The 23,806-nt window shown below is 45.8% G+C and overlaps 1 protein-coding gene across 1 annotated transcript in view; it reads right to left on the bottom strand.

Moving 5' to 3' along the window:
• Positions 1–3,343: 3,343 nt before the first annotated feature.
• LOC144783273 (autophagy-related protein 2 homolog A-like) overlaps positions 3,344–23,806 on the bottom strand; it is a 397,715-nt gene continuing 377,252 nt past the window's right edge. The window contains exons 15-16 of the mRNA XM_078662337.1: positions 4,234–4,490; positions 3,344–3,353 (exon numbers count right to left, since the gene is read on the bottom strand). Of these exons, the coding sequence (XP_078518463.1) occupies positions 3,344–3,353; positions 4,234–4,490 (267 nt within the window). The remainder of the gene's footprint in view (positions 3,354–4,233; positions 4,491–23,806) is intronic.

Genomic DNA, 23,806 nt, shown 5'->3' with positions numbered 1-23,806 from the left:
AGATTTCCAGGTTATTGAAAATGACGATTCTGATGTGAGGCAGTGGAGACTGACTTTGTCTGTTTGTCTGCACCAGTCTATTTCTCTACCATCTACCTGGCTCACTGTTATGTATCCATTCATCTCTCTTTGGTAGAGGTGCGCGAGCCAATATATTAATTAGCATGTAGAGCCAGCCGGAGACGAGCCAAGCGTATTTGAGCCAGTGGGCGAGCAGTGAAAATGATCGGCATGTTAATCATACAGTAAACATGATGTAAATGTGGGATAATGTCTCTTCAGAATTCAAAAAAGTGCTTTTTTTAGCGCATCACCTCAGTACACAAGATTATAGCACTGAATTGAGCGGAAGTTATTTAAAGTGCTCGTTTTAAGCATGAGTTAAAACACTGCCGCTCCTCTTGCCCGACAACAATGCCATTTGTGAACTAAGAGGCGTCAGTTGCCATGCATACCCTGAATGTTGCCTAGAGTCTTATTATATTTAGAGTAACATTAAAATCTAGTTCATTAAACACGAGAAGTTTTTGTACAGCATGCATCTTGAACTCGCATCTTTCAAAGTGGCAATAATAACGTTGAAAATGGAAGTGCTGGTAGGCAAGAAAACACGAACGGAAGCAGGGTGAGAAGTCACAGACTGAGAGAGGAGCCGTTGGGTTAGGGACACAGGGAAGAAAATAGTGTTAGGAGTAAAGGGGTCAATAGCCGTGGAAGGATACAGATGACGAATAAGGAGGGACTAACAAGCCTCAAACCAATCGGAAGGCAGCATTTAAGACAAAAGCCAATGGGCAGAGAGTGGGCGGAGCCTCCACGAAGCTTCCACACTACAGTATATACTGCATGACTTGCAAAGCGATGGCAGCCCTGCGCTGCAACGCTAGGCGAGACTTAAAAATGGAAAAACCATTACAAAGTGAGAAAGCAAGATCCTCCAAGTGTGAGAGAGAGGCACAGGGAGTGTCTGATAATTAATGGATCGAAGAGCCATGAAGTCGATTAAAGACACGTAGCCTTGGTATTTGATGTGCCGAGTTTCTGAGCAAAGCTTTAGGGAACAGCACTCTTTATTACAAAAAACACTGTTTGTACTCTGTTTCTGCAAAGCGTGAAATGTTAAACACATTGATGCACGGGCTTAGCTGTGCCTTCAGTGGAGTTTTTTTTCATGGCGCACACTCTCCAGATATGTTGTTTGCTTATCTAGTGGAGTTGTGTGAGAACTCCAGTGATAGAACATATTCTATTTTGGTTTATGCCCAAACCAATGTTGCAAATCTGTATCAGGTGATGTTTTTTTAACTCACGAAAGGCTGTGAGCTATATTAGGTCATTTAAATGCCCATGTTCAGTCGACTTTTCAGATTGCTGATGTGACATTTTCATGTTTGCAGGGTTACATTTTGGTATTGTAGGAGGGGCTCAATGTGTTATCTTGGGCTTTGCTAACATAGTAGATAACCCAAACCATACAATGTATGAATTCAAAGGGCATTGGCACGGCAAATAGGTCCCATAGGTGAGACATATTGTCTTTAGCATTTGCTTGTTTCCATTGACTCAGCCTCCACTGTAGATGTTAGTCACTGTACAGTTCATTTGAAAGTTGCAAACTTCCCCACTTTTTCAGTTTCCTTAAGTCCACTTGCTAAATTGTCACAATGAAGAAAGCCCATGCATAGAGATTCTAAATGCATAGAGATTCTAAATAGAAGGTTCTCTAAATACTTGCTTCACATTACACATAAAGAGAAAGCAGGCGCCATGTAACATGCTCCTCCACGATCTCTGGGTCTCCAGATCTTATCAACACTGTCTATCAACTCGGGCATACCATTAGTCAACTGCAGAAAAACTACCTGGCATGGAACACTCAATGCACATTCATTCCATATATTCCACATCAATGAGTTAAGCAACATCATCCATATGCGCAAATTTCTTACTATGAGGTTCAATATAAGACAAGCTCTTGCCTAAGAGACCATAACTGAGTGACAGCAACACAAATTACATTTGGAGTCCATGTGAGTCTCGGGGCTAAACTTGATGATCGGCAATCTTTTTTGTACGGATTGTGGTGTAAGTGTGCATTTGTTTTGAAGAAATTTGGTCAAAATATTTTCAACATGCCCTACCACCACCACCAATTTAGGGTGTTTAATGTACAGAGCTGAAGTTGCGTGATGCCAGGTGCCAGCACCCGATATTGTGCACAGCAGCTAAAGTCACCACTAGTCTCGAACCTTTGGCCAATGGCACTCTTAATTTGAAGTTAAAACAACATGAAAACAAAAACTACAAGTTGCTGCATACCATGTGCTGCTGAAAGTGTGACTAGAGATGAACTGCAGTCACTTGGCAGCCAAGCAACTCTATTTGATTTATAACTTTTCCTGCTTTAAATCCAAGAATGCAAATGAAAACAGGCTAGTAAAACTGCGCACAGTTGAGATGCATCAACAGGAGTTGCCACCTCTAAGTTGAGGGAGGAATTTAAGAGCCACCATCCCCTCAGGCTGCATATATGGTGTGGTGTCACAGAACCTGTCTGTGGGTGTGGTTTGCAGCTTCCTTACCCAAGATCTTTCCTTCCTGTGCAGCCACATTCCTGCTCTCCTGCTGCAGGGTCTGCTCTTCAGACTTACTTACTGGGCTTAGGCCGCCTCCTGATGCACAGAATCCTGCCGGGATCAGGTGTTCCGAGGCGCCCCGGGACGCTGCCACTAGCCAGTGTTGAGTGTGACTGTTTTTGTGTTGGTTCCTGTCCCAAAGCCAGGGGAGGGTGGGGGGGGGGGAAAAGGAGGGTGGGGGAAGGGAAAAAGGCAGGAAAAGGAGTGGTAGTAGTGTGGGCTCCAGAGGGAAGAGCAAGATGGGAGCTAAAGCTGTGCAGTTGAAAAGAAAGCACACACATGAGAAATGTGGGTGTAGCAATGTTCAAGGGGTGGGCAGGAAGCAAAGAGGGGACGCGACGCAGGAAGAAAAGAGAGTAGGAGAAAGGTAGGTAAAATAATAGAGAGACAATTGGAAGATAGGAGGTGGAGAAGGAAAAGGAAGGCTTGAAATCTAAGACAAACAAGCATCGAAGCGGGATGGGTTTGGGGGATGAAACTGGCGCCCTCGGAATACAGTGTCTGACATTTGATCTCAGTGTTTGAATGCACAGCAAATTTGATAAGATAAGAACAAGATTTACAGGCCTGTTTACAGAAAGGGAGCAGGGCTCAAAGGGAGTGAAAACAGGATTGTGTGAATTGATTTTCAACAAAGAAAAAAGCAGTTCCTAAAGCATATGCTAAAATGGTGACCAGTGGATTGATCTAGTACTTGGTCCCTGCTCTCAGGCATAGCTAAACACAGGAAGAGACATTAAAAAGCACACCATGGACAAATGGAGGGAAATAGGAGAGCGACGATGGAGCCAGCAAACGGGAAGCCTATGGGCGGACTAAAGGCCACAAAGAATATACAACATGTCTCAAAGAGACAGCACAAGTGCTGTTTAGCCGAGATCTAAAAAGCTCCCTTGATCATATAGGGTACAGAGCATCAGCACAGTAGAAGAGAGTGATTATGCTCTGCGAGAAATTGCCAAGCGCAGGTAAAGAGGGGAGGATACAAGCTGCAATTGCAATTTGAAATTGTTCAATACAAACACTGATACTGAAACACCATGTAAAATAATACTCTGTAAAAGAACTCCAAGCTGGCATTATGCCATTAAAATATTTCTCACTTTATACAATAATTCTAAGTGATAGTAAAGGTTTGTGAACTACACTTATAAATAAGCAACACGATAGTACACCCATTTTTCCACACAGAACACGAACATGAACAGGTGTAGCCCAGTTTAAAAATAAAGATGGCCTTATAATTTCCACAAAAATTTATTTATCCTGATATCACTAGATTGATCAGTAAGAAGGAAAGGTAGACTGACAAGTCGATGGGTGATGTGTTGTATTGCAAAAACATCACATTGACTAAAACTGTAGATTTCTAATATTGCTGGAAACTCCTTAGGAGTACTTTTTTGTTTAATGTATGACAGAACCCTCACATGCATTCTTGTGTAACTAATTACATTTCTTAAAGGTTTGTAAGCTAGGCAAATATTTTGCAAGGATTTTTCCACATAATAAAACGAAACCTCTAAAGCCTTTATGTATGGTAGGTGTTACCCACCCCAAAATAAGCAGAGACCACATCAAATTACAACTGCTATACTTACCATGGACATCAGTGAAAGTGAACTCCAACTTGGTGGGTTTTGTTTGGTCATCGGTTGTGCTTCTGAAGTTGGTCTGAAAGTCCACATCGCTAAACTCCAAAGTCAGGCACTCTTTACGAATGGCTCTCTCAACCCATGGCCGACACGCCACATCTGGCCTCAGGTCTGGGATGGGAAAGAGGATACGGAGATGAGCTTTGGGGGCCTCAATCTTTATTAACATCTGCCGTTCTGTGGATGGTGATGACTCAACCTGAAGGGAAAGAAAGCAAAAAGGAGATACATCAAAATAAGCAAAACTGAATCTTCATTCACTGAGGGACATATATTTAGTGTACATATATTTGGTATCCAGTATTATTAGCCTCTAAATCGTTCCATATGAATAATGAGTGCCTTTCTGACTAGCAACTACACAACAACTCCTTATTCTTCTGTTAAACAGGTACTAACTAATCAAACAAACTTCCCTAAGATGTAGGTTTTGCCACAATTGACCTCAGATTCTTCAACTCTAAATCAACCATTAGTAGTTACAAATGCAGGTTAACTACTTACACATCAATAAAGATGCTCTTTGATCGTGTAGCTTTAACCAAAGTATATTATTTCCCTATGTCTATATCCCGCTGATGGTAGCAAATCTGATATTACTGGCCACAAGATCTCACAGAAAGTTTCCTTAAATTATGGACTTCCACCCTGGGAGAAACTAAATGTATGTGTGACTGCCTTGCAAAGATCGGCATCTTTTATATGGTGAATTCCTTATGGGAAGCCATCATCTATTATCTAGCCATCTCAGACAGCTCATCAGTGCCAATGGAAAGGTATTAGTCTAAACAAAATTTTTTAATTTCTTGGTTATATTCATTAAAGTCCTTAAAAATGAACGCATCCACCTATAAGACATCTAAGAAGGAGGTAAAACACACGCCTCCAGAAAAAGACTAGAAACAATGGCATGGTAAAGTGAACATCAGCTTTACGTTCTTCACTTTTAATGCAGCGGTACAAAGAAATAACACGCTAAAAGTAGAAATTAATAATGGGTTTACTAGATGAAAGAACTTAAAGTGTCCTTTTTAAAAGAAACAAAAGTAGTTTTCATATGCATGCTGCCTCACAAAGATATCCAAGGTCAGTCACAATCACAGTATACAAGATAATGAACCCCTAGTCCTGCTTTTCATTTTGTTCATGTACTCAAGGACATAGGACCAAGCACATTTCATTCCTGTGGCTCCATTAGGGAGGAAGAATGGTTGTTGAAAGATTTCCTGATGGCGAACTATTGTCAGAGGTAAGTAACCCTAATTGAGAATTAGCCTCACTGATAAGTAACCTTTGCTTCACTATCATGAGATACTAATTAATATTCATATACAAGAAACAGAGTAGTAATCACAACCTTTCCTACAGGAGGTGTGAGAGCCATAAGGAATGACAGCCATAAAGACACTGAACTACGGTAAGAACACCTACAATATATTCTCAGAAGGCTGAATTGAATTAGAGGCATCCTTACAGTCTGGCACGAGAAATAAAGAGCCCCGACTTTGTTTTGGACTTATCTTCCATCATGCTACTGCTTTCATTATAGCTATGGAAGAGAAAGAACACTGAGTGATGAACCCAAACAGGCAGTGCAGAAACATGCAAATCCTGAAATAAATGCTTTATACCAAATGAAATGCTCTTATGGATGTGTGGGCTCTTTATGTGTATAAACAAGGGATGGTATTCCTTACAGACATCAAGGGAAGGATGAAAGAATTATGACTTGGAAGAAGGCAGTCAACCAACTTTTTTTGTTTTAACATTTTTATCACAGTTAACAACAATACGCCCGATAAGAAAGTATCACTCAAAACACACTGCTGACATCTTAGAATTTGACTTGGAGTGTAAGATATATCCAGACAAACCTGCACACACCCAAAAGAAGGGGAAAGGAGATGAGGCAAAAAACAGAAGAGCAATTTCTTATTCAAATGTCTGCACATGTTCTGTAATATATAAACACCATCACCCTCCATACTGCCTGTGCTTAATGTGGAGTTAAATGTCTCACACATCATGAAAAAGTGACATCATATAGTCCCTGGATTAACAATTGTGACTGATCTCCGAACTAGCACACACATTAGCCAGTAATTAATCTGCTGCCTCCAGTTGCTGGAAGATGCATGCAGACACTCCTCAAACAACGTTCATCTTGCCGGGTGTCATAAGGAAGCCAACAGAGTTTTTGGGATATTGTATAGCTGTTGCCCATCTATTGATCAGTCTAATGTAGTCAGAAAATATCAAAATCATTTACCTTCCAGCGTTGCCGCTCTATGGATACCCTCAGCTATACCTATTCTTCTTCAGGACTTCCAATCATAAGCATCGTTGTTCCTTTTTCACTGCATTTTATCTTCACGCTATGAGAATGTAGTCAGGCAGGCCTGTAGTCACAATTTGAGTGGTCTCTCATGGGTGGCATAATATATGCTTCAGCTCATGGGAGACCCCTGGTGTACCTATGCCCTGGGTACCTTAGTACCATATTCTAGGGACTTATTAGGGCACACCAGTAGCCAATTTAGAGTGTACCCAAGTACTCACCATGTCCCATTTAGGGAAGAAGCACAGAGACCGCGATCCTGATTAGCAGGATCGCAGTCAGACTAGCCAGAAAACATAATGACACCAGCAAAAAGTGGGGGCGACCATGAAATCAAATCGTACTTTCCCACACATGGTGAGCACAAAAAAATATTTAGTCCCTTTTCTGCTCCTAGTTCTGAAATCTTACCTTCATTCTATCCCTTGCCCAGCAGAGCTCTGCTCTGGGCACTCTTAAGGGCTATCTGCCATTTCTGCCTTCTTGCGGTTGCCTCTCCAACCTTCTTTGTTCCAGTCCCCTATTGTACATAGGTTTCTCAAAGGTTTCACTCCTCTCTTCTCTCCTACACCATTCATTATGCCTTAGTGGAACCTTAATTTAGTTTTGTCTTTTTTAATTTGCACTACTTTTGAGCCTCCCCACAATTGTCCACTCAGTCTTCCTACACTGAAAACAGCCTTCCTTGTGGCAATTAGTGAGTGATCTGCAGGCCTGATCATCTAAGCCGCCTACCCTGACAAATTGGTTCTCCGGACAAGGACCTCCTTTCTACCAAAAGTGGTACCTCTTTTCATGTAGGCCAGTCTATCACCATGCCTACCTTTTATGCTCCGCCATATCCCTCTAAAGAAGAGGATTGACACCACTGTCTAGACCCAAAAAGAGCTTGGTCATTCTATCGTAATCACACATGGAAACTTTGGGTGAACGACCAACTTTTCAATGGGTATGTTATTACGAAGAAAGGATGGGTGGTGCAGAAGTGGCCATCTCTAGATGGGTCGTGCTCTGCATCAAAACCTGCAATTCACTGGCCAAGAAGCAACCCCCTGAGGGTTTATGAGCTCATTCCACCAGAGCTAAACCTGCGACCACCGTGTTAGCATGTGGATTTACAGTCCTGGATATTTGTCAAGCAGCAACGTGGGCTACTCTGCGCATATTTAACAAACATTACTGACTGGACAGTCAGGTCCGCAGGGATGGGCTCTTTGCCCATTCGGTCTTGCAGGCTTTTCTCATATGAAATTAGTTCGCAGACCCTCCTCCAGGATGGTATTGCGTGGGTATCTATTCGAAGGTAAGGCATCTGTGGTTAGAAGTCTCTCTCAGATTAACAAGTTGCTTACTTTCAGTAACGCCTTATCTGGCACAGACTATATCTAGCCGCAGATTCCTTACGGACCCACCCATCCTCCCCGCTCTGCGAACAGATTTCTAGGGACAGCGTTAGTTTTGACACACAGTGGTCAGCGTTCTTCTTGGCTCTGCGCTTCTGGTTTGGAAATCCGTGAAAAGAAACTGATATCAGCGTGCCTGGATGTAACCGATATAGGTATAACAATGTCATTTCCTGTGCAATCAACGCCGCCGACGCATTCTGAGCCAATCGACCCCACCTACTTGCACACAGGGTACTGCTCACAAACAAACTTACGGATCCAGTCTTGACGCCTGAGGGCAATTCAAAGGTAAGTAATCTTGGGCTAGATAGAGGACCATATGTACAAAAGTTCCACTAAGCATTTCCTAAATAGCGAATCCCAAGAAACCACTACTTTGTAAATACAAAATGCAACGTACAGAAATAGATTTCCTGATAGCGATTCCTACAGAATAGTAATCACTATTAGGAAATAACTATTTACGAAATGCTAAACGATTCGTTCCTATTGGTCTAAAGGCCCATAGGTATGATTTATTTTTGCATTTCCAAATTTGCAATTTCCTGATAGGAAATCGCGAATTTGGAAATGCAAAACCAAGGCTGCCTATTGGCCTAAGACACCCCCCCCCCCCGCGATGCACTCCAAAAACAGTGGTGCACATGTAAAGTGCACAATCCCACATAGCTTTTAAACATATGGTCTGTAGTTTCTACCAGATAAGGTCTTACTGAAGTTAAGTAACTTGTTCATCAGTTCGATTTGTAGTCTGGGTGTCGCACTGCGAATATTGTTCAACACCGGTCACAGCTATAATACGCCCTCAGACAGAAGTAGAACATTTGTTGACAAGGCTTGTTCTTCTAATCTATGGATGTTGGTGTAGCCGAGGCAGGTTGAAGAGACCATTGTGCTCAATAACAGATTTATAAAAACCATGATGACCTACCCATCTGCTCGCCCGCTCAAATTGTAGTGTTTAGTGCCTACAGCACCCGTGTACCACATCGGCTGGCCGTTGCTAAGGCTAGGCGACTCATCTCCAGAGATCTTCAAGTCCTTTCAAAAGACTTCTTGGCTTTCAGTGGGCTCCCCTGCCTGCTCGGGGCCTGCTCCGACTTACCTAGTGCCAGGACAACTTCGGGAAGCAGTTAGCGCTCTATAAATGTCAATAACAATAACCTAGTCTTGGTGAGTCACGTGGACCTTGCTAGTCCTGACACTGCACCTTCTTCGATTTCTACGCTGGCAAGGTGTGTTGGTATCTCTGCTGGACACTGACCCCCCTGGCTCTCGACATCTGACATGGGGCAGCTCGTCCACTCCTGCCCACAGTTCTGAAGAAAATCAGGAGCAACTGGCCCAATTCATCCTTGTGGCTCCAGACTGGGCAAGGAGAGTCTGGTATCCAGAGCTTCTAAAGATGAGCATCAATCCTCCGATCAGGCTGCCCCTTTGGGAGGATCTTCGGTTGTAGCAGCAGGGGAGGGTTCTCCACCTGAACCTGTCAACTCTGCACCTCCATGCATGGATATTGAGCAGCGGCAGTTGATAGCTTTTGATCTTTCTCCCAAAGTATGTATCATTATTTTGGCAGCCAGGCAGCCCTCCACTAAGACGGTATATGCCTGCTGTTTGCAGAAATGTGTATTATACTGTACACAAAGGTCTATTGACCCTCTTTCTGATTCTCTTTCCACTGTTCTTTTATTCATTCTGACCCTTTCCCAGCAGGGCTCTGCCATGGGAGCTCTCTAAGGTTACCTGTCCGCTCTGTCTGCTTTCTTTTAGCCTGCCAGACCAGTCCTCACTTTAAATCTCCGATTCTACATAGGTTTCTAAAAGGGCTGGCTCGTTTCCACCCACGCCCTTGGTTATGCCACAGCAGGACCTTCATTTAGAACTCATCGCCCTAATGTGTGCTCCCTTTGAGCCTTTACATAACTGTCTCCTCTGGCTGTTGACTGTAGGAGAGTAGGGTCTGCTTCCTATGGTCACCCCCACTTTTTGCTGTGATTTTCTGGTTTTTCAACTTTAGTGTGGCTGTGGGCCTGCTAATCAGACCCACAGCCCAGCTGTTCTCTCTCTAAATTGATACCATGTACTTTAGGTACATACCTAATTGGGAATTGGGTCACCTTTGTGAGTCCCTGTATAGCGTACCATAGGTACCCAGGGCATAGGTGCATCCAAGGCCTACCAGGGGCTGCAGCATGTATTATGCCACCCCTGGCTGGCCATCCAAACTGATACCATAGGCTGATCACTCAGCTTGGGCAAGGTGGTGTAATCACCCCTTGCTTAGATATAGTATACCTATATCTACCCTTATATATAGACACATATATACCTAGAAGTCACTCCTATGGCAGGCCTGACAATCCTGAAGGCAGAGTGCTTGGTTTTATGTGAGAGGGTGCCCTAGCGCATGAGCTGAGCCCCTCTGCAGCTTTCGGAAACATGTCCTTATAGCTGTTCTATGATATTCCTAATTTTATTTGTATATATTGGTTCTCAATTATGTCACTGTTTTTATCCCTTTTCATTGTGAAGGTGTGGTACATGTTGTAAATATTGTGACTATTTTATCTGTTGTACTGCTTTTAAGATATTGTATCTATCGAAATAAAGCCAATCAATCAATCAATCAATGATATAGCCATACCATATACTCTTAAGTGCATTATAATCCTCACGGTTAATGCTAACTTTGGTTTGGCTTTATCAAAACATGTTGTGTAAGGTGTCAAACACTTTGGAATACTACCCCCCCCCCCTGCTAGTTCTGGCCGCGAGGGTAGCATTCCACCCTTCTAGAGGGAGAAGACATGTAGTTACTGCTTTACCCAGTTAAAGTTAAACAGAGCCTCGGCATCACAAAATGGATGCTGCTGCCACAGACACGAGTCTGACCTCCTGCTGCTGGACGAAACTCAGGCAGGGGAGGCCTGGACAATAGGTTTCCTGCCTTGGGAGGTGCTAGCACCTCCCCAGACAGGCTTTTAGTGTATTGGGGCAGGGAGGGCTGCAAAATGAGACACTGCCTGGGGCACACAAGGTGCTCCACCCATAGCCCGGTTCAAACCAGTTGCTGGGGCACTCCAGCCCCAGCTCTGGCGTGTAACTGGACAAAGAGAAAGGGGTGTAACCACCCCCTTCTCAGGGTCCGCCCTTAGGAGGGACCTAGCAGGTAATCCAGCCCCTTAGATTAGTATAAAGATAGAAGCTGTGTCTACAGACATTAGATTATCCTGGACTGAAACTCTGAAACGGAACTCTTGGACTTCGACGTTCTATACCGACTAGAAGACTAAAGACATCTCCCTTGTGGTCAAGGAGTGACCACCCCGTGCAAACGGCACCACCAGTAACTTGCCGGTTTGCTTTGTCGACGCTCCTGCCAGAACCCGAAGACTCAGCGACTCAGGAACTGGACTTCCAGACTTCTCTGACTCCGACCCACATCCACAGCAAAGCTGAGGCCCGTGGTGGACACGAGATACGTGGTACCGGACACCCTGGACTACCTGCTCTTTGCTAAACCGTGCAGCTTCTGAGGCACCCTCGAAGTTGTGCATTGGGGTTTGAGAAGCTCCAGACCCGAGCGCCATTTGCACCGAAGCTAAGCCCTCCACACTCCATGAGTGTCGCGTGGGGCCTGCTCCGGCATTTCAGCTTGACGCGTCTTCCCGGGTTGCTAGACCGTTGGCTAGTTAGCCCTCCGAAGACTTTCTTGTGAAACTACACTGCTTGCCTGGTTGCTCTGGGCTTGCTCCAGCTTCCCTGTGAAGGAGAAGCTCCCCAGACCTTGCTGGTGTGACCTGAAGCCAATCTTCCCTTCCCGCGTGGATTGCGTTTGCCAAGGCTTGTTGGGTCCAATCCTGATACCGACACCGCAGTGAACTAGATCCTTCGTGGGACAGCTCGAATCCAGCTCCTGGTCGTCGTCGACGCCTCCTGGTCCTCGTGGCTGCAGAGACAAGCTTCACCTCTTCACCTGATTGCATCTCGACATCGCCTGGTTCCTTCCTGGTTCCTTCCGGTCACTGGCTAGTGACCTAGACTCTGTCCCCTCTGCTTTCAGGTTCTTCACATCTTCGATCCACCCTTGGATCCACCCGGACACTTTTCTCCTGGTCGCCTGCAGCACTTCTTTCCAGCTCTCCATAGGAAACAGCGACGAAACCCGACAAGAAAAGACACCTATGCACCCGGCTTCCCTGGGTGAGGTAACTCGAGTACTCCGGTGCTCCCGTGGGTGTTGAGTCTCAAAGTGTCCTAGTTTAAAGGGGTTTCACCGTAGTCCATCCGGAAGTGCCCTTAATCTACTACTTTGTAACTTTTACGTTCCCATTATAACTCTATGGTAACTCGCGACTGTGTTCCCACACTGCACGCATCTCCCGTGAGTCTCCTACTTCCTAACCTCTGGTTCTGTAGTGTAGCCCCAGCGATTTCCTAGGCCCTAGGCTTTTCACTATTCCTCAAGTGGTCCTTATACCACTTACTTAGTATATGGTTCCTGAGGCCCCTAGGGCAGAATTGTATTTGTGCAACTTATAGTATGCTTAATGAGTAACTTGTAACGTATCTCGAACTCTGACCTCATAAAGAGTGCAGAGGGGTTGTGTTAGTAATAAATACATATATATTTGATATATACCTTGTGTGGTGTCCTTTCATTTGGTATTCAAGGGATTATATACGGTAAAACAGCTGGCTTCACATGCTCTCTAAAATATTTAGCCTAAGACTGCTGGTCCATGCTACCACTAGGATAGCTGATCTATAAGGTTGACTTTACAACCACCATCATAAGGGTCTTTTAGACTTGTGCAAGGTGCCCACTAGAATAGTGGACAACATATGCCAGGCTAACTTCTCACATTGACCATCAAAACAGCCTTTTTAGTGGCGATTACATCTGCCTGGAGAGTGAGTTCGTTACAGGCGTTATCTTGCTCGCCTCCGTATCTGATGTTTTTTCCAAAGTGGTGCTTCACACTGGAGCTTCATTTTTACAAAAGGTAATTACCTCATTCCATCTGGGTCAATCCGTCACGTTGCCCACCTTCTTTGCTCCTTTGCATGCATCCCTCTAAAGAGGAGCGTCTCCACCGATGGACCCAAAAAGACCGTTGTCATTCTACCTTGACCACACAAAAGAATTTCGGGTGGACTACCAACTCTTTGTGGGGCACAAGGGAGCGAAGAAGGGAAGGGCAGTGCAGAAAAGGACCAGGACCATCTCTCGCTGGGTCGTTCTCTTTATTAGGATCTGCTATGCCCTGGCAAAGAAGCAGCCCCTGAAGGATTAAGGGCCCTTTCCACCATGGGAAAAGCTGTGACTACGGCCTTGGCTCTGTGTGTTCCAGTCCTGGACATCTGCCAGGCAGCAACATGGACATCTTTGCACATGTGTGGAAAACACTACTGCCTGTACAGTCAGGTCCGCAGGGATAATGATTTCTTCCACGAACTCCTAGTCCGGTACTGAAGTATGCCTCATGGCATCACCCAGCTTCAAAATCAGTGCTGATGAAAGGCCCAGGCATAAATGGGATGACCCAATAGACAGTTTACAATTCATCATAGGCCCTGGGATGGAAGCCTGTGAAGACCAGCGTACAGTTTGCAGCCGTCAAGTCCACAGGAACTAACCCCTCTTAGGGGAGCAGCACAGAGGGTTGCGGGCCATCCTGCAAAGAGCGATAATCGCTAGCTGGAAGGCCTCACCTGGGATCAGGAATCTCTAGTCTCTTAATTTTAGACAGAGTGGGGCAATAAGAGTCTGGCATTGAAAAACGGCATTAACCCTCTGAACAGTACCAGGAACAGGACCTCCTCCTCGAGCAAAAAAGGATCTCTCGTTCCAATGGCACCATTCATGTTTTTTTGTGGGAAGAGTTCTAGGGAGAATGTTCCCTGGAAGGTTATTTGCCTTTGGGAAGGGGAGTCCACTTGGAGTCTCCCTGCAGACCGTAGTCAAAATTAACTTGGCCTCCCACTTCCTGATGACATTCAAGTGCCTTAAGGTGCAAGAGTTGGAGGCCACAGTATCATGTCCTGATCACAGACACCCAAGCAGTTCTCAAGGGGGGCAGAAAGTGACATCACCATGTGGCACCATCTGCACAGTTTCAGGACTGAGGACCTTTGAGGAGATATGTAACCTAGTTGCTATTGGAAGCTGAGAAATTGGTCACTGAGACACTAAGAGAGCTCTGGATGGTGTCAATGAGGTGATGTAAAACAGCAACTGGCATAAGAGCTCTGGTTAGCTCCTACTGTACTTCTGTGATGTCAAGCATGGTGGTGGACTCGTAGCAAGAGTAAGGTGGCATCACCTGACAGCAGCACTGGAGAATCATTGCTAGGGAAATGTTTTCTGGACAAGTCTTGAGACTGTAGGGCTTTTAACAAGGTGAGGAATATACAGGATAATATATCTTTTAGAAGGTATTTCTAAACAAGCATTTACAATGCAACGGTTTCGCCTTACAAAAAGTTAGACACGCTTTCAGTTTTAGTAGAGGAGACCCCTTGCCTCCCACTGCAGCTGAAGCATTTCAGCGCTGTGAATTAACCCCCTCCTGGGAGAGTTAGCTCTACTTTTTCAGAGAACTTTTAAGGCATCTGCAAAGTGGACTCTGGCCCAGGGCCCCAGCCTTTCAAAGGGGGTGGGAGTGAAGGGGAGGTGTGGTGTGAAAGAGCCAGCTCTGTTCTACAGATTTTTGCGCTCATCACTTAAACTATTTCCAAGATTGTCTTTAAAAATTAATCTATTTTTTAATTTATTTTTAATGTATATTACAGACATTTTGCAGACAAAATGTGTTATACAAGGAAGCCATAGCTGGATGGATTAGTGAAAGTATGAATGGATGAGTGAAGGGGTGAATGGAATGATGAGGGAAAGGATGGATAGATGAGTGAATGAGTGGAAGGATGGATGAGAGAAAGCGTAAATAAATAGATGTATGTGTGAAACGGTGGATGTATGCGTAAGGGTGGATGGATGAGTGAAAGGATGGATAGATGAGTGAAAGGGTGGATGGATAATGAGTGAAGGGTGAATGGATAATGAGAGAAAAGATGGATGGATGCATGAGTGGAATGTTGGATGAGAGTAAATTAATTATTTTATTGGTGGAAGTGTAGATGGATGTGTAAAAACAGGTGGATGTATTATTGAAATGGTGGATGGATCAATAAAAGGGAGGCTGATGCATCAGTCAGTGGATGGATGAGAGAAATTATGGATGCATTGATGTATTGATAAGTGAAAGGATGAATGAATAGATAGATGGATGAGTGAAAGCGTGGATGTAAGGATGTATGAGTGACATTTCACAAAATGGGAGCGAAATTAGGAAAGCAAGAGGGGGGTTCTAGAAAGAGGGTAAGGTAGCTGAAAAAAGGAGTTTACAGGAAAGGCAGAGGAAGAAGGCGAGTGCTCAAGGAAACTATTCACGGAACCAACTTTACTCTAGCAGCAGTCTGGCTTTTCTGATTTCTGGCAGCCCCCAGGTTCACTCTGAAATCCAGAATTCAGGTATTTGGGGAAGGTGCCTCAACTATATCGAACCTGCAGGGCTTTAGAACACTAGATTGAGGCAAAGGTGTTGCTACTCAAGAGAGACCCCGTCACTGTAAAGAAATAAGATTCTGGGTGCCGTTACTGTCCAGAGACCACAGAGCAGATGCAAGTCTACACTTTCTGAGACTTTGATTTAGCAAAGAGTGCTTGGAACACAGCACTGGTGTTCTCAGATGTTATAGCCATGGGAGAAAATCCAGCAAAATATAACTCAGGCTGCATCACTCATGTATTTGTGGAGTCCAGAGTCAAAAAATTGAAGCGGAGTCCTTCGTAGTATGAGGAACTGTTTCAAAGTTCAAAAAAATATCCAGTGAAAGAGAAACCAAGGCAGATCCATCATCAGTGTGATCTAGAGGTACTAGTCATGTTAGTTACTTCATCTTTAACAAATAGGGCCCCGTTGCTTTAAAATGTATAAATAAATGTTGCACCATGAGAAAGCAGGGTGCCTAGGGAATACCGACCCTCTACGCAGCCTTCTGTCAGGGCAGCACTGTGCTTACTGTAACATGCACAAAAATGTAAGGCTGCTGCTACTTATTATGGTTCTATTTTGAGTAAATACACTACAATCATGGCTTTTTCAATCCCCGCATTGCAACACTTTCTTTATTACCGCTCTTTATCCATGCCGCCATCTTGGAAATGATCACCCCCACATGGCTGCGGCTCTTCATGTTCAAACCTTTATTAGCCTTCTTTGTCTACCCAGAGTGGTACTGGTGGTGCTTTTCTTTCAGTGTTGCAATGCCTTTGTCTTCTCATCACACATTTCTGCAGTATTGTCTTTGTAAGGCCTTAGTCAAAACTCTTAAGATTTGCCTTTTCATGACTTCAAAGGAATCCATTCATTGCCTGACACACTAAAAGTCAAGCTGATTTGAAAAGATTATGCCCAAACTGCTATAATTCCATAACCACGCCTTTCTTAATCTCGGTTTCTGCTGCGAGTTGACTTCCTTTCAGTGCTAATAAAAAAGGCCTGACCTACATACAATTTTAGGGGAATTATCTCAGTGTGAGGTAATTGAATGGGACACTCAAGAACAAACTTCAATAAAAATAAATCACCAGATGAAGTTGACAGAGTGAGGGGGAGAAGAGGAAACAGAAGATGCGCTGTCAGCCCATCAGCCTGGGCACTGGCGTGCACTAATGTATTATTCTGTGGGTGAATGTTCTTAATGTGCTGCTTTGACAAGATAATTTCCCCTCCTGACAGGTCGATAGTGGACAATTACATGCCCTGAATGGCACATTTTACAACAAAATTCTCGGTGTCAGGCACAGTGCGCAATTAAGCTTTCTCCCACACTCTAATCATGCTGAAAGGTTGGAATTACCGGGAACAGGGTGAAACTGCCACAAAAAAAATCAATGCTGTACATGTTTTTAAATATAGCAACTTATTACTAAAGTGAATTTATTGTGTGGCTGTCTCAAAAACGACTCGCCTGTGCCAGCTGAATACTGCAAGCACTGAAAAGTAAGTCCAGAGCGAAGTTATTTTGCGCGTCTCCTGCACACATTACATGTAATGCATATGAAGCTGTTCTAGAGGCGGATTTGGCGCTCATTTCTCGCAGCGACACGTGCACCAGACGCCATCCCAAAATAAACAAACCACACAAGTGTCAGACCTGACAAGAGTCCAAGGGGAAAAAAAAGTTAATTTGGTGAAGTGCCCTTCGCCCCCACGTGTCTGCCAAGGAACACAAGCCGGCTTTGGGAAGGAACAGCCAAGAGGGAGACAGTGCAGCAGGAAGAGACAGCTGCAAGCTGCGCTTGGCCGGTGACTGCATTGGACCGCGGGATGTTTCAAAACGAGAGAGTAAAAGAAAGGAAAAAGTCCAGACATAGATTGAGCAAAGAGGAACTAGTACACCTCCTGATCACAGAGAAGTGTGACGAGCGGTACGTCCGAGCACACGAGGCTCTTAACGTGAACCCGGGCAGTGCCAGGGAGGATGTGCCAGGGAGTACATGCACACGGGTGGATGTTTAAGGAGAGCCCTAGGGCGCTTCAGGCAGGTGCACAAGGGCATGAACCTCGATTCCAGAAGGGGTGGGTGGTAAGGGCACATGCCGGCAGCAGAGATAGGGCACAGCAGGTCCACCCGGGTACATTTATTCAGCCTTCTCGTTCTGTCAGCCCTCGCCTGTCACTATCACAAGAACCACTGCCCTAATGCAAGCACGGCTAATGTCCCCTCCCGTGATCAGTAGAGTAATAAAATAGTCCTATATGGGGTGCAGCGGGACTTGGTGCCACTGCACCTGCTGCACGACGGATAACTACCCCCCCCCCACCAATTCCTGTCATCATAGTTACCTAAAACTGTCATAGCTCCCCCCAGTGACCCAGTGATACGCCAGCATCGCAAGCTGCACCCTCGGCCATGGGAGAACCGGTTGGCTGTCAAAGTAAAATGAAAGCAAGGTGAGGGAGTAAACAGCTCACTCTCTGGGTGCGGACTGTCATTAAAGCTACACGTGGGACACTCAGTGAGTTAAACAAAACTCATCCAAGGCGGAGATCCCACGGCAGGATCCGGCTGCTCACCCCGGAGGCACTCGACGCATGCACGGGCGGGGTGCCAAAACCAAACACTGCGTAAAGCAACCCATGACGTAGTGCACACTTTACACCCTGCAATGAGACCCAGTAGGCTTTGAAACCCGTTGTCGCAGTAACTACAAATAAAAGCAAGCATCGCACAAGGCACTGGATTCGGGGACCACAACGAGCCCTTCCTCGGAGGGCTACAGAGCCGTCTGAGGGCAGCACACAGCTGCGCTTGCAAAGATCACACGCCACGGCACACGGGAAGCGGTGACTGAGTCTGGCTTCGGGAGAGCACACACTGTAAACAAGGAGCATGTGCACGGGGCTTTGGCTCTTGCAGCTTCACTGTCAGAGCCCTCAGTGCTACACTGCATTCTGGTACTTGCAGTTCAGGGTTTTAGAGGATTATAAATCAAAATTAGCAATGGCATACATTATATTAAAACGTATAAGACAGAGTTAGTTAAGCACCCTGGCACGGGACAGCGGGAGGAAGGAACGCACTCACCTGGACTTCTTCCGGCGGCCGTGGTCGGCATGAAATGAGGAAAACAAACAGCAAAAAAAAACAAGTCAGGTCCCGGGCCGCGCTGTGATTGGCTGACGTCACGGGGGTGTCCCGGGCCGGCAGCCAATCACAGCGCGGCCCGGGAATGACGTCACGGGGTGTCCCGGGCCGGCAGCCAATCGCAGCGCGGCCCGGGACAAAGGGGCGGGGCTTAAAAAAAGCACCAGAAACGCCCCGAATCGCGTTTTCGAGAGAAAGCGCGATTGACAGCCTCTGTCTCCCAATGGCTAGCCTCCATTTATGGAGCTAGCCAATGAGAGGCAGAGGCGGTGCCGACATCCCTACTGTAGACAATAGTTTTCGATCTGGGAGTGGCACTGCGTGCCCCTCGCCAGGTCGAAACCTAAAAAGCAGTAAGATGCTTGTTATGGGGCAAATGGGTGGGACCAAAGGAGATGTATGGCAGAGGATGCTTTGCCAACTCAGTCTTACTGTCCTCCCTATGTTCATCATCCTCAATCACCAAACTGTCAAGTACCTTGAGAAGAGAGGGCAGAGTGCTTTTTGAAGTCACATGTGCACCAATCATGCCTATCTCTTTTCTGCCCCACGTCTATACAGCCTGCATCATGTGACCTCCAAACCAATCACTGACACATCTAACAGTACAGATGCATGTGAGAGATGAACATAGAAATAATGTGGCAGTATAAATGTTCATCCCCAACACTGGTAATTTACTGGTTTGAAAAACAGCAGAGGAGTTGCTATCAAAATAATATCTGTACTGTACATTTGGCTAATTCTGTGATAATGAAGTAGATAAAAAATCATGTTTTGGGTGTCAGAGTCCTTAAAGTGGTTAGGACACAGTAGTGCTTATGTAAAGGATATGTAAGAAACCCATTACTTACCCGTAATAATAGGTTTGGATCGAGAAACTCTCTTAAAGAGTCTTGCACTGCAAAATGCAATGCTTTATTAACGCTTTGCATTATTTTGACCTCTTGTGGTTTGGTTCCAAAATATCTTTAATAAGTAAATGATTTTACTTGTGCTGTTGACCACAGATGTAGGTCCACAATATTTCAACATGTCGCTTCCATCAGATTCCTTTTCCTGAATTACCGTTTGGTATGTTTCGGTGTTCAATTATAATGATGTTTCCTTTTAAGTTATGTGCTGCCCCCCACCCCCTTCACCAAGAAGGTGGGGTGTTGCAAGTGAATCTAAAAGAGTTTCAAGATGCATTGTTACAGGTTAATAACTAATTGACTATGCACCTTCCAGAGGCACATGCTTTGAATGGATTGTAAAGTGCTTTCTTTTCTCCAATGAAAAGCATGAAGGGGAGGGGCGTGACCAACCAAGATGGCTGACTGGACGTAATCCACAAAGGCTCCGTTGCTCACAAAGGAATAGTTAAGGTATTAGCCCAGTTCCGGACATGATTTGCACGCTGATGGCGACTGAAAATGGAGGGGAATGCTGAGGCAGTGCCAGAAGTAGTTTTTATCCACCAACACCGCCTGGATGCAGTCAGGTGTGCAGAGAGGTCTGGACAACAAGATGGCTGCGTAAGGCGCTTGCACAAATACCAACCGGCAGACACAAATGAAAGTGAGGCCACTTACCAGGCACACACTCGCCGGCTGCAGTGCTGCCCTCCAATACTGTCATGGCGGTACAAAAGGGGGTGGTGATGGACGGAGCATCAGAAACAATCAAACACTGACACCCAGTCAAAAGATCTGGGTTTGTTCCATCAGCGTTCTTTAGCCCACTCTGCCACCCCAGTTCAGACATGGCTATATGCAAATCAGTCTGACCCTGTGCCTCATGGGAACAGTCCAGCCTGAACTGCCAGCCATGCCTTCCCTGGACCGGAAACAAGCTTCCGAGGACCGGTTTCTGGCATTCCAGCCATCTTCAGCCCGGCTTGCTTGAATCCAGTGGCAAAGTGAGCAAGGGACTCACGTCTGAGCATACCCTGCCACACTTATGGCGGCAAAGCGGTACAAAAGGGGGTGGTGATGGACGGAGCATCAGAACCAATCAAACACTCACACCCAGTCAAAAGATCTGGGTATGATCCATCACCGTTCTTTAGCCCACTCTGCCACCCCAGTTCAGACGTGGCTATATGCAAATCAGTCTGACCCTGTGCCTCATGGGAACAGTCCAGCCCGAACTGCCAAGCCATGCCTTCCCTGGACCGGAAACAAGCTTCCGAGGACCGGTTTCTGGCATTCCAGCCGTCTTCAGCCCGGCTTGCTTGAATCCAGTGGCAAAGTGAGCAAGGGACTCACGTCTGAGCATACCCTGCCACACTTATGGCGGCCAAAGCGGTACAAAAGGGGGTGGTGATGAACGGAGCATCAGAACCAATCAAACACTCACACCCAGTCAAAAGATCTGGGTTTGATCCATCACCGTTCTTTAGCCCACTCTGCCACCCCAGTTCAGACATGGCTATATGCAAATCAGTCTGACCCTGTGCCTCATAGGAACAGTCCGGCCCGAACTGCCAAGCCATGCCTTCCCTGGACCGGAAACAAGCTTTCGAGGACCGGTTTCTGGCATTCCAGCCGTCTTCAGCCTGGCTTGCTTGAATCCAGTGGCAAAGTGAGCAAGGGACTCACGTCTGAGCATACCCTGCCACACTTATGGCAGCCAAAGCGGTACAAAAGGGGGTGGTGATGGACGGAGCCTTTTGCCAAAGCAGCGCAGAAGCAAACTCAGGCAGCGAAATCTGATGAGGATGAACGCCCCAATTTTCCAAAGCAGAATTGGAACAAGAAAAAGAAATAGGGAGAACAGCAACAGAAACAGGGGTCACGTCCCGCTTCCTCAATACCAGCGTCTACTGAGCACACATATGAAATGCGCGACCGCGCTACTAGGTCAACTGATCGTTTTCAGGTTCCTGATCAATGTTCTCCTCGCTCTTTGCAGGAAACATCGGTCTCAGCCACCGGTGGAGGAGAGGTCGGCAGAGGATGGGGTGCGAAACAAGAGCAACCCCGCAAGACAGACGGTAAAGGCAAGCAGGACGACTCAAACACGTCAAAGACCCCTGTTTCAGAAAAAGAAAGTTGCAGCTTTAAAAGAGAGGTATGCCACGGATAGTGAGAACACAGCTTCGGAACCTGACATGGGCGCTGACGCTGTTAGACAGCGTGGCGGAAATTACCATAGTGCGAGAAAGACGCTGCGTCCACTTCTGAAGGTGACAGCAACTGAAACGCTTGTTGTTGTTGAAACAGCTGATACTAGAGTGGCTCCCCCTGAGAGACTTTATGAAATCGTCCTTTTAATTGAAGGTGACATACAACGTACTGTAAAAGGGGTATTTTGGGAAAATCTAACTACTACCTATGATATTTTGTTGGCGGAGGCAAACTGGCTCCCACCTTTCATTTTGTCTGCTCCGCAAGGGGAGGAGGTAATCCTCCCCGCTTTCGCGCATACAGTGCTGAAGGAGCAGGCCCTGTGGTTTGTAGAAGAGTGGGCTAAGGCGCTTGCGCCGGCATTGTACCATACTCACTGTGTTTGGGACAAATTTTCCCCCGACATGAGATACCATTGCAGTCTATGCCACAGCCTCAACCCCAATACCCCATGCGGCGTGAAGCGAAAGCTCCCGTGGCAGAGATCCTTGAACAATTGGAATATCAACGAGTGATTGAAATGTGTGTGTCGCCGATGAATAACCCACTTTTTACTCTGACTAAGCCTGATGACTCGTACCGTTTGGTATTAGATTACCGCTACTTAAACTCCCATTGTCGTATGTGCGTGGTACAAAACACTCACAGTTCTGCCCTTGTGGATAGTCTTGTGCGAAAAAGGTTTTCGCCCACAACCTGTCCTCTATCAATAGTCAATGGACAGCTTTTACCAGTGGTGGCAAAGAACGCCAGTTCAAACGGTTGGCTATGGGCTATGAGAATAGTCCAGGCGTCTTTGCCGCCCGCATAGTCTCTCTTTTGGAGGGACTCAACCCAGATGCTTGTTCGTATGTGGATGATATTTATCTCACAGACGATGTATTATGGCTGCATCTGTGCCGCGTTGACCACATAATTTGCCGTTTTGCGGACTTTGGTTATAAATTCAACTTTGCAAAATCTCACATTGCAGAGTACACAGTGTTGTTCTTGGGCTCTGAGCTTAACAATTAAGGTCAGGGTTTAGCACCTCACTTCCTGGAGGAGTGCCCACAGCTACGCGCTCCTACAACACTGAAGAAACTACAGTCTTTGCTGGGATTTTTGAATTTCGGGTGTACTTACATTCCCGACTATGTCCAGCGTATCAAGCCTCTCTACGCCTTGGTACAACCTACTTTTTCCAAATCTTGCTGGCTGCCGGCTCATTCAGCCATTTTGCAATCTTTGCACGCTGATCTTCTAGAATCTAAATTCTTATTGACACGTGATAATCACACCAACCTGGTGATAAGAATCATACCAGGAACGGTGGGTTTCACGTACCTGACTTTTAATGAGGGTGACACAGTCCCTATAGCTTACAAGTCACACTTGTACACTTCGGCTGAGCTGCGGTTTTCCACTGTGGAAAAAGTTTTGACAGCAGTGCAGATAGCGATTCTGAAAGAACGTGCCCTGTCGCAGGGAAAACATATTTTGGTTGTTACTCCGTATCCTGCCCTGGAGGCAGTGACAAAAGCCAGTGTACCGAATTCAAAAGCTTTGCACCCAAGGTGGATACAATGGGCTACGACCTTGACATCCCTGGATGTCACGTTCATTTTTTATTCCTCTTTGCAGACTCAGGAGTTTTTACAATATGAATTTGTTCATCCAGCTCCTCTGACCATGCGCCCGCTGGAGGATTTCCATTGTATCTTTTACACAGACGGTTCGGCGAAACCGGCGACAGGTTCAAAACACGCTTATTCTTTGACCTGCGCAATAGAGGTTGGTAACATGGTGAATGGAGAGTTCAAGTCCAATGTCGTGCATACACAGACATTAGGGGACTGTACCACCCAATTGGCAGAGCTCCGTGCTCTAATGCTTGCATTTGAGTATGCAGATCCTAGTGTGACTACTCTTATCGCAAGTGACTCTTACTACTGTGTACAGT

The sequence above is a fragment of the Lissotriton helveticus genome, chromosome 9 (assembly GCF_964261635.1).
Source record: "Lissotriton helveticus chromosome 9, aLisHel1.1, whole genome shotgun sequence".
Taxonomy (NCBI): Eukaryota; Metazoa; Chordata; class Amphibia; order Caudata; family Salamandridae; genus Lissotriton; species Lissotriton helveticus.
This window is presented reverse-complemented; position numbering and strand designations above follow the sequence as displayed.